Source organism: Nyctereutes procyonoides, unplaced genomic scaffold (assembly GCF_905146905.1).
Source record: "Nyctereutes procyonoides isolate TBG_1078 unplaced genomic scaffold, NYPRO_anot_genome, whole genome shotgun sequence".
In the NCBI taxonomy this organism is placed as follows: Eukaryota; Metazoa; Chordata; class Mammalia; order Carnivora; family Canidae; genus Nyctereutes; species Nyctereutes procyonoides.
This window is the reverse complement of record NW_026575049.1, coordinates 23,812,182-23,823,044: the sequence shown is the minus strand read 5'-3', so window position 1 is coordinate 23,823,044 and position 10,863 is coordinate 23,812,182. Positions and strand designations below refer to the sequence as shown.

General features: G+C 56.4%; 1 protein-coding gene across 3 annotated transcripts in view; it reads left to right on the top strand.

Moving 5' to 3' along the window:
* The first annotated feature begins 482 nt into the window (after positions 1-482).
* The window catches only part of SERHL2 (serine hydrolase like 2), a 38,312-nt gene continuing 27,931 nt past the window's right edge, over positions 483-10,863 (top strand). Inside the window, exons 1-8 of one of the 3 annotated variants that reach the window (XM_055328229.1) lie at positions 483-548; positions 1,637-1,786; positions 1,896-2,009; positions 2,367-2,408; positions 2,808-2,827; positions 3,276-3,350; positions 4,985-5,094; positions 6,455-6,534. In XM_055328229.1, coding sequence (XP_055184204.1) covers positions 545-548; positions 1,637-1,786; positions 1,896-2,009; positions 2,367-2,408; positions 2,808-2,827; positions 3,276-3,350; positions 4,985-5,094; positions 6,455-6,534 — 595 coding nt within the window. In that variant the 5' untranslated portion in view covers positions 483-544. Of the gene's footprint in view, positions 998-1,109; positions 1,787-1,895; positions 2,010-2,366; positions 2,409-2,807; positions 2,828-3,275; positions 3,351-4,984; positions 5,095-6,454; positions 6,535-10,863 lie in introns of all 3 variants that reach the window. The other 2 variants (XM_055328231.1, XM_055328230.1) reach the window with 2 other exon arrangements.

The window sequence follows — 10,863 nt, the reverse complement described above, 5'->3', positions numbered from 1 at the left end:
GGCGGGTCACACGCGGTCGCCCTCCGGAAGTCACTGGTGGGCGCAGGGACCGGTGGACTGGACGGCCGGCGGGGGCGGGGCGGGGCCTGGACGGCCGGCGGGGGCGGGGGCGGGACGGCCGGCGGGGGCGGGGCGGGGCCTGGACGGCCGGCGGGGGCAGGGCGGGGCCGGGACGGCCGGCGGGGGCGGGGCGGGGCCGGGACGGCCGGCGGGGGCGGGGCGGGGGCGGGGGCGGGACTGGACGGCCGGCGGGGGCGGGGCGGGGCCGGGACGGCCGGCGGGGGCGGGGCCTGGACGGCCGGCGGGGGCGGGGCGGGGCCTGGACGGCCGGCGGGGGCGGGGCGGGGGCGGGGGCGGGACTGGACGGCCGGCGGGGGCGGGGCGGGGCCGGGACGGCCGGCGGGGGCGGGGCGAGGCCTGGACGGCCGGCGGGGGTAGGGCGGGGCCGGGACGGCCGGCGGGGGCGGGGCCTGAAGCTCGGGTGTTTGCTCCAAGAGTCTCGACCTTGGGGCGGCGTGGTGCGTGCGACCGCGGGACTCCAGCAATGGGTGACGACGCTGCGCCGCAGGCCCCTAGACCGGGGGAGGCTGGGGGTCGCCGCGCGCGCCCTCCCAGCCGCCCCCCACAGACTTGGGCGCCCTCCGCCCACGGAGGGGCAGTGGGAGCGGGCGGACGCGCCCCCGCGGGAGGGCGGGGTCCCAGGCCGGGGCTGCGCGCGGCCTCTCGGGTTCCGGGAGCCCCGGGATAGAGGAGCAAGCGCGGGGGTCCGGGGCGCACGGTCTCCAGCCCGAGCGGGTGGAGAGGTCAGTGGCGGACCGGGGAGAAGGCAGCCCTGACCAGCGCTGGCCGGACACCGCGCGGTGCCGGGTGGTCAGGACCGGGTCCTGGGATGGTGCCGCCTGCGCCAGATCGGCCTCGGGCACGGACTGCACCCCCCATGCCTCAGTTTACTGGTCTGCGAAGGGAGGGTGATACTGGTCGGACTTGCTGTGAGGAGGTGAGAGGGGCCCCCCTTCGCCCCTCCGAAAGTTGAGAATTTGTTGGCTGTTATTACTCTGTTTGCTCCGGTTTTTTTTTTTTTAATTTTTTTTTTTTTTTATTTATGATAGTCACAGAGAGAGAGAGAGAGAGAGAGGCAGAGACACAGGCAGAGGGAGAAGCAGGCTCCATGCACCGGAAGCCCGATGTGGGATTCGATCCCGGGTCTCCAGGATCGCGCCCTGGGCCAAAGGCAGGCGCCAAACCGCTGCGCCACCCAGGGATCCCTGTTTGCTCCGGTTTTACAGAAAGGGAAACCGGGGCTCGCTGGGAGGGGCTTGTAATCGTGGCCCACGGTGATACGCAGCCGCAGCCGGCAGAGCCCAGGTCTGGCCAGTTCCCCAGCCAACTCCATAAAGTTCTGCAAAGGAAACCCTCCCCTGGTTTTCCTCACTCAGTGGACCCAGTTTTTCTTTCCTTCCTCTGAGTGTCCCCAGCCCCATGTCACGCTCTCTCCCGGTCATCCCCGGGGGGCAGTGTAGGAAGCTAGGAATCTGAGTCCCCCCGGGGCTGCCCCGATGCCCCCAGACATGTTAGGGCACTGATGGGGGCCTCAGAAAGCACCTGCTTGGCGATCGAGGGTGGGGCTGTCTTCCAGGTCTGCTCTCAGAACTGAAGCTGGCTGTGCCCTGGGGTCACATCGCTGCCAAAGCCTGGGGCTCCCAACAGGGCTCCCCAGTTCTTTGCCTGCACGGCTGGCTGGACAATGCCAACTCCTTTGACAGACTCATCCCTCTTCTTCCAAAAGGTGGGAGTGCAGGGAAGCCAAGGGGCAATGTGACATAGACTGCAGGGGCATGAGGAGTGGGGAGACGGCTCACCTAGACGCCTTCCCTGACCCGTATCTCTTGCCTCAGACTTCCATTATGTTGCCATGGATTTCGGGGGACATGGGCTCTCGTCCCATTACTACCTTGGTGTCCCGTATTGCCAGGAAAACTTTGTGAATGAGATCGGGAGAGTTGTAGCAGGTGAGTCGGAGGCAGTGTGTGTGTGTGTGTGCGTGCGCGTGCACGCACACTGGGACACCCCCTCTTCTTGTTGGAGTGGGGTGTGGTGGCCGGGAAACAGTGCTGCCTGAGAGTGACCTGGCTCTGGCCCCAGTTTTCCCAGGGATTCAGAGGTGACTTGGGGAAGGTTGGGAGAAGGCTGCCAAGAGCTCTCCTCCTTCTTGGGGCTCTACCCCTTGCAGGGAAGCTAGAACCCCTCCAAGCTAGTTCCCTGAGTGTGGCACCCCAGCTGCTGGGGAGGGATGTCCCGAGCACAGGGACTGCAGGGCAGGGTGGGGGGCAGCCCGGGCCCATCCTGACCTGGCTCTGTGTTTTCAGCCTTGAAGTGGAAGCGTTTTTCCCTCCTGAGTCATAGTTTTGGTGAGTAGAGTTTACACTTTGGCTGGGAGGGGGCCGAGTGGGCTGAGGGGCTGCGAGGGAGGGAGAGGAGGTGGTACACAGTACCCTGCACTTCTGGGCGCTGCCAGAAGACATGAGGGGGTTTGTGGGTGTCCTGGACACTATGCCCTTTGGCCTGAACCACCCCCCTCCAGGGGACATACGGCCTCAGAGGTGGTACGACAAGGGAATATGTGACCTTTTGGGTGGCGAGGTCTGATGAAGGGGCCATGTGGCCTCCGGGACGGAATGAAGAGCCCTGCCTCCCCTTGGTGGGAGAGAGCCAGGCCCCTAGCCCGGGGAGGGGCAGCCCCTGTGAGAGAGTCTTGGTAGGATTCGGAGAGCTGGGGAGTACCAGGTCACTACTCTTTTGTCCCCCAGGTGGCATTATCGGCGGAATGGTGAGTAGATGGCTTTGCAGTGTCCACCTCTGGCAACGTCAGGCATTCCTGCAGGTGGGGCCTGAGGTGGGCAGGGGAGAAGGAGGAGTTACCGGGAAGGGAAGTGGCTCCTCCTGTCACAAATTGGAAGTGAGCACTTTATGGCCTAGGGCCAGTTTGCTTTATAGATGGCGGTGATATAATCATTATTGCCGGGACATCAGTGAAACTGGATTCCTGATGGAGTTCAGAGTTTCCACACTCCCCATCCCCAGAGAATCCTGGAATCCAGCCATCACCTGGGCGTGGACCTTGGTCTGGATGTGGACCTTGGGCAGGGGGGTACCCTGAAGGGACTGAAGATTCTTTTTCTGGCCACTTGGAAACACCCGTGTCCCCAGGGAAAACCTTGAGTCCTTTTGCCTTCTTCCCCTCCTACTCATTCTTTCCTTTTTGGGTCACATCATAGTTTTCCTGTATCTTCCCCGAGATGGTGGATAAACTGATCTTGCTGGACACATTGCCATTTATCATGGACCCTAAAGTAAGAGTGAGGGCTTTCATGGATGCTGTCGTGGGGGAGACCCATGCCCCTGGCAGTGGGCGGGTACCAGGGAGGTGGGAGGAGGCCGCAGAGGGCAGATATGGGGGCTGAGGGGGCCTCCACAGGGGACAGGGCTGTGCAGCCTGTACCCCTAAGGAGTGGGCAGAGGTGGGCAGCCCCGGTGGCTCAACGGTTTGGCACCACCTTTGGCCTAGGGTGTGATCCTGGAGACCCAGGATCAAGTCCCACATCGGGCTCCCTGCTCAGAGCCTGCTTCTCCCTCTGCCTGTCTGTCTGTCTGTCTCTGTCATGAATAAACAAATAAAACCTTAAAAAAAGAAAAAAAGGAGTTGGCAGGGTAAAGGGAAAGCCTTTGTCATCCTTGGAAACCCTATATGTGGCCTGGGACATATAGAATGCCAGGTCTATCACCAAGCAGTAGGGCCTGGGAGAGGGCAGGAACAGTGGATTGAGGGGGCTCTGGGGGCACACAGCCCAATGAGGCCGTCCACACTCATGTTCAGTTGTGTGCATTTGTGCTGTGCGCACATTGCACAACAGCACACAGCAGCCCTGGGTGTGGACGGAAGGGAAGTACCGATCCCTCCCACCACTGCCGGTGACAACAAACGAGGCTGTCCCTGCATCTGAGTCCTGGTTCTGCCACTCATCTGCTGGGTGACCCTGGGCAAGTCACTGGGCCTAGCTGAGTCTCCGTTTCCTCACCTGTAAAATGAGGAGGTTAGCCTAAATGACCTTGGAGTTGCCTGCCTGTTGTCACATTCTGTCACTCCATCCCCAGAAGCTCAGCCTCTCGGTTGTGACACAGCTTTGTCACCAGCTTCGGTTGCTTATCTGTAAAATGGCCACAGATGCCAAAAGGGCCTGAGCTGTGCTGTCTTTTTTTATCACCGCCTGCCCAATCCCAGCACATAGTGAGCGCTCAATTCGTGTTGGGTTCATGGGTGGATAGCTTGTGGGTGAATGTGAGGATCTGGTGAGGACCCTGGGGCTATTTTCTGTTTCATTTGCCGAGTTAACAAACATGGTGCCCTAGGATCCTTTCTGGGGCCCCTGGGTATTTGGTCCTCCCTGTCCTGCATTCTCAGGGACTTGGCTGAGAGTGTCACTTCCCACCGGTGCTCTGGGTGGCGGACTGTGGACAGGATTGGGCTGTTGTCCGAGTGAGCTGAGCTGGAAATGGGTGCACTCGGAGGGTGTCCAGAAGCCCCCTCTGCGGTCTCCTGTCTGCCACCTGGAGGGATGGCAGGAATTAAAGCAGATAAAGTTGCCAACCCGGGATGCTCTGTGACTTACAGATCTAATACTGAACCTTTGCAAAGCACTTGCAGTTGCCAGAGATTTCCTTTCCCCTCCATCGCCCTCACCCCTCCAGCTGTCCCGACCACTGGCAGGGCTGGCCCGGAAGTCAGTGAGGCAGACAACTCACTCCGAGCCCAGGGATGACTAGCAGGGACTGATCCTGTGCCGCCCTTCACCAGGTCAGAATGGATCTCGGGTCAGAATGGACCCTGACAGAGGGGCCGCTGACAGCAGAGGGTGGAGGGGGGAGCTGAGCCCCTCTGTCAGCAGCCCAGAGCCCTGCCCACCCAGCAGAACCCACAAATCCCCAGGGAATGGAGAACATGCTGACTTACAGGCGGGGAGCCATAGAGCACATGCTGCAGGCAGAGGCCTTCCAGAAGCCCCGGCAAGTGGTCAAGCCAGAGGAGATGCTGCAGAAGTGAGTGCCAAGGGGGAAGGGGGGCTGGCGGGAGGGAGTGGCGGGAGGGAGACCTGGGTGCAAGTGCAGGATATGAAGGGAGGAAATCTCTGGGGTACAGAGGCCGCGTCTGTCTCCTCAGCAGGAATCCACCCCGGCCCTGTTGCTCTGTGCTCGCCCGGGTATCGGGCCTCCTGGCACTCACTCTTCAGAGCCTTGCATCCTCCCTGCTCTGTAGCCACACACTTCGTTTACCAAGACCCCTTTCCACACGCTCTGTACCCATCTTCCTCTCCCTATAATCGTGCACACGTGTGCATGCACACACACACAGTCCTTCCTTGCATACATTTTCTCTCTGTGACTCCTACCTGGACCTCTCTGCAGGCACCTTGCTAACTTGCCCACTCCTCCTCCTGCCTTAGCTGACTGCCACTTCCTCTGGGAGCCTGCCCCCCACTCCCCTAGGTGAGCTGCTCCTCCCTGCCCTGTAGATAATTGAAGGTCTGTGGGTGGTGACCATAGGCTGGTTGCCTCTGTATATCTAGCACCTGGAAGTGCTCCTGGTGGTCAGGGACCTACAAATATTTGTTATCTAAGGGAGAGAAAGGGATCCCTGGGTGGCTCAGCAGTTTGGCACCTGCCTTTGGCCTGGGGCGTGATCCTAGAGTCCCGGGATCGAGTCCCGCGTAGGGGGAGTCCCTGCATGGAGCCCGCTTCTCCCTCTGCTTGTGTCTCTGCCTCTCTCTCTGTCTCTCATGAATAAATAAATTAAATCTTTTTATTTTATTTTATTATTTTTTATAAGTATTTTTTTTAATTTATTTATTCAGAGAGAGAGAGAGACTGAGAGGCAGAGACACAGGCAGAGGGAGAAGCGGGCTCCATGCAGGGAGCCCGATACGGGACTCGATCCCGGGTCTCCAGGATCAGACCCCGGGCTGCAGGTGGTGCTAAACCGCTGCGCCACTGGGGGTGCCCTATTTTATTTTTTTTAAGATTTTATTTATTTATTCATGAGAGACACACACACGGGGGGAAGGGGGGCAGAGACATAGGCAGAGAGAGAGAAACAGGCTCCATGTGGGGAGCCCGATGTGGGATTCAATCCGGGATTCCAGAATCACGCCCCGAGCTGAAGGCAGGCACTGAACCACTGAGCCACCCAGGCGTCCCTAAATTAAATCTTTTTAAAAATTTTTTTGAAAAAATAAAGGAGAGAAAATACACACACACACATATGTGTGCTCACACATGCGTGCGGAAGAGTTGATGGAAACATCCCCCTTGACACATGCCTGTGTCCCTTGTGGGCGGCCTCCTCTTCTTTCCATCTGGCCTTCTCTGCCCCAGGACCTTCATGTCCCTCTGTCTTCCCCAGATTCCTGAAGAACAACAATCACTTGAATGAGGAGTGTGGGCGACTCCTCCTGCAGAGAGGAACCACGCAGGTGGCCACAGGTAGGGACTCACCATCCAAGACCGTTACTTCTTGGCACTGTCCTTACTGAGGAGCGATAACCACTAGACCCTCTGGCAGCCTGCTCTGGAGCAGACGTGGCACTCAGTGCTTGGCAGGGTGTATCTCATGCCATCCTACTGCTGCCCCATACTTCCCCCGTCCAGAGCTGGAGAAACTGAGGCTCCAGTAGTAGGCCAAGTGACATGTGCCAGGTGAGATAGGCCCGTGGGGAGCGTAGTCCAGTGTCTGGAGAGTAGATGTTGGGGAATGTCGCCGCCGTGCTCTGCTGACCCTGTGTGGTGGGTGCCAGTGTCCGAGGCTGGGGTTTGGGGATGTCCTACGGGGCAGCGCAACTCGAAAGAGGTTTTGCAAAATGGAGAAGTAGGGTAGGTGGCACCTGGGCCTTAGGGCAGCATCAGGCCCGGGCTTTCTGCACTTCCTTACCCAGTAATATTCACCCGGGAAAACTTTACCAAGAGTTTGCTCAGTGCCAGCCCCGAGCAAGGCCACCGCGGGAGCTGGGGTGAGCGAGAGCAGACTCTGCCCCTCTCCTGGGGGGCTGGCACCTCTGGCTGAGGGCACCGTTCACAAGTGCCCTCCCTGGAAATGACTCCCCAGGGGTTGAGCAAGGAGGAGACCAGGTCAGAAACGTACACTCTAGGAGGCGAAACAGATGATAAACAAGTAAACAGACCAAAAACAATAGACATTTTATTATAAGTGTGATAAACGGAGCACCTGGGTGGCTCAGTGGTTGAGTGTCTCATGATCCCGGGGTCCTGGGATCGAGTCCCACATCGGGCTCCCCGTCGGGAGCCTGCCCTCTCCCTCTGCCTGTGTCTCTGGCTGTCTCTGTGTCTCTCATGAATAAATAAATGAAATATATTTTTAAGTGCAATAAAAATATACAGGGTGTTCTGGAAGACACCCACAGACGGGGGTCCCAGCAGCAGCTCCCAGGAGGTGGAGTAGAAGCCCACAGGAGAGAGTCGGGGACAATGGAACCTGCAATAAATCGGGCAGGAACGCCTGGGTTGATTCCTAACTCTGCTAGCTCAAGGTCTTAGGCAAGTCCCTCCTCCCTTTTAGACACCTCCTCCCCATTTTTCTCAGGTGATAAGCAACGTCTTGGGATCTTTGTGCATATGGTCAGAGAGGATCAAGCGAGGTGGTGAATGCAGCTTCAGTTTATAAAGTACCAGAAGAGGCAGGGGTCAACCCCAAGTGCTTGCTGGATCTGAGCAAGTTGTGGAATTAATCGGGCTGCTGGGAGTCAGGCAGCAGGGAGTGGTAGGGGCTGTGGGTCTGGGGGCAGGACAGCCCAGCCAGTGGTTATCACCGGGGACTCAGGCCTCGCATGGCCAGAATTTCCAGTTACTCACGAGAAGCCAGAGACCTCCCGTGTTGCCAACACACCACAAGGTCAAGTGGAATATGCTTAAGGGATGATTTGGCCTCGGGCTGCCAGTCTGTGACTTTTCCTGAAGGGACTCATCTCCGAACCTCACAAATCCGCCACGCAGAGGAGAGGTCGAGGCGGAGGGCCATGGGCCCGGGCTTCCCAATGTGCCCGCACAGATGGCTCACCCCGAGGGGCCCCGGCGCAGAAGTGGGCTAATCCGGAATAAGACACATTCCCAGCTGGGCTGGGGAAGCTGCTTAGGCCAGGCCCGGGTCACATGAGTGGTGAGCCCGGACACCGCAGCCGTGGGCGAGGAGGGAAGAGGGGAGTGGACAAGGCCCCTCTGCAGCAGTCATGGCCCCTTGGGGCCGGAGGGTAACCTAAAACAAGACAGAGCGGGCTCCCCACGCCCACTGGGTGGTGTGACACCTGGAGAGCTGCTGCTCCGGGGTCGTCATCCTCAGGCCCCAGAGCCCATGACCATCCCCACACCCCTCTGGAGCAGCAGAGAGCAGGGGCAGCCCCATCACTCCACCTGATCCTGTAACCGAACCCAAGGTCACGGGCCCGATGCACAGCACAACCCATCACTGAGCCAGCAGGTGTGCAGTAAGGAGAAGGTTTATGTGAGAGGCAGACAGGGGAGGAGGCGAGGAGCTGGGGCAACAGCCCGAGGTGGACATCCAGGGTTTAAATGCAAGTGGGAAAGGGTCTGGGTAAAGGGGAGAGGAGCTGTGTGACTCAAAACCAGATAAAGCAAGTTACTGGGTCAGGGAGGGCTTGTTTCATTTTGTTGGGCTCTGAGGGGAGGTCAGTGGTCCCGAGCAGTTCTGGCAGGCTTCTTTTTTTTTTTTTTAATTTATTTTAAAGATTTTATTTATCTATTCATGAGAGACATAGAAGGAGAGGCAGAGACACAGGCAGAGGGAGAAGCAGGCTCCCTGCGGGGAACCCGATGTGGGACTCGATCCCAGGACCCTGGGATCATGAGATGCTCAACCACTGAGCCACCCAGGCGGCCCTCTGGTTGGCTTCTCGATGAAACCTTGAGTCTCCAAAAAACATAAATTAACTCTCGGTTATCATGGTGTCAGGCGAGAGTAATACCCTACAGGAACGTGGCGGCCGATAGCATTCCCAAAACAAGCAGGTTTGGGTAAGGAAGCTGCAGCTGCCATGGTTGCCCCGTTAACTCTAGTTACTGTTTTCTGTCCCTACTGTCTTTGATCAGTCCTTGTTCATGAGCAAATCCGCATGATGACCACTCTGGCTATTTCCTGCTGAAATCGGGCTGAGATTGGGGTGAGAGGAACAGATCCTTTCTGCCCTTAACTGGAAACATTCCTTAGTTCTGGCTTAAAATCCTACATTCTGCATTACTAGAATTTTTGTACTTTGATTTTTCTTTATTTAAGATTGTCTTTATTTTGAGAGAGGGAGAGAGTACAAGCAGGGAGCCCACCATGGGTCCCTATTCCAGGACTTTGAGATCATGACTTGAGCCAAAGGCAGACGCTTAACCAACTGAGCACCCAGGTACCCCTGTACTTTGGGTGATAGCTTTGGTACGTTTTGTACCGCATTTTGTGATTAAGTAGCAAAGAAGGAGAATTAGGAATCTGGAAAGTTCCACATTTGAGTAAATAATCCTAGGAAGATTGACCTAAATCCTTGGAGAATCCTAGAAAATAATCTGGAAAAGCAGTCCAAATCTGAGACTGGGAACTCAGCGATTTGTTGCAACCAAGTAGCCTGTTGTCTTTATTTTGTCAAGTGGAACTTCCACTTCTGAGGAAGGATTAATATATGTGCCAGCTGATGAATTAGTTAACATACAAATCCTTCCTTGTTCTGCTAAACTATAACCTATAACACTTCTGTTATCTAAAACTATTCTGGCTAGAGTCCTAAGTCCTCCTCTTGAGCTGCTATAGCTGAAACAGTTTTGTTAGCAAATAATCCCAAAGATACAGAGAGGTTTCTAATCTTATGTTCCTGGGCTGCCACTGCTCACCGGGGTAGTAAAGTTCTTCCAAAGAAAGAGCCTGTTCAATAAATTAAAAAAAAAAAAAAAAAAAGGGATCCCTGGGTGGCGCAGCGGTTTGGCGCCTGCCTTTGGCCCAGGGCGCGATCCTGGAGACCCGGGATCGAATCCCACATCGGGCTCCTGGTGCATGGAGCCTGCTTCTCCCTCTGCCTATGTCTCTGCCTCTCTCTCTCTCTCTCTCTCTCTCTCTCTGTGACTATCATAAATAAATTAAAAAAAAAAAAAAAAAGAAAGAGCCTGTTCCATCGTCCGGACACCCTGGTAGATAGTCCTGCACTCCTCCCCCGATCATGTCACCATTCAATATGGACTTTTTAGTTCTGGGGAAAAAAAGAGCTGGCCCAATGCTGAACATCCTTGGAATTATAGAGAAAGAAAGAAGGGAATAGGTGGCCTAGTAAATGAGAAACTCTTGTCCACCTCTGTCCCAGCGTTCGTAGGCCCGAAGCTCATCAGTTGACCCACAGACAAATATATATCCCATTGGGGCTCAGAGGGATTCTGGACATGTTTGGAAAATTAAGCTTTTCAGTGTGGGAGATCTTGTTTAAAACCTGGTCAAGTCAGGGATCAATAGAAAGCAGTGTCCACTTGAAATTCATATCACGTGCCTGTGAAGGGGAAGAGATTCCCTTGAGGTAGGTACTATTTTGTGACCTCCAATCTGTACATAGGCAAGAGGTAGTGTAACCTGAAGACTGATTAGTCCTTCTTTGCTGAACTAAAAAAAGAGACGGTGTTCCAGGAAATGGGTTATGTTAAGCAAACAAGTAGTCAATGTCTGTTATAGAGTGTTCAGTTTTTATGACCATAGGTTCCAGTGCCCTTATGTGAGCCTCCTAAGGCCATTACAGGGGACACTATAGGGGGTGTTAAAAA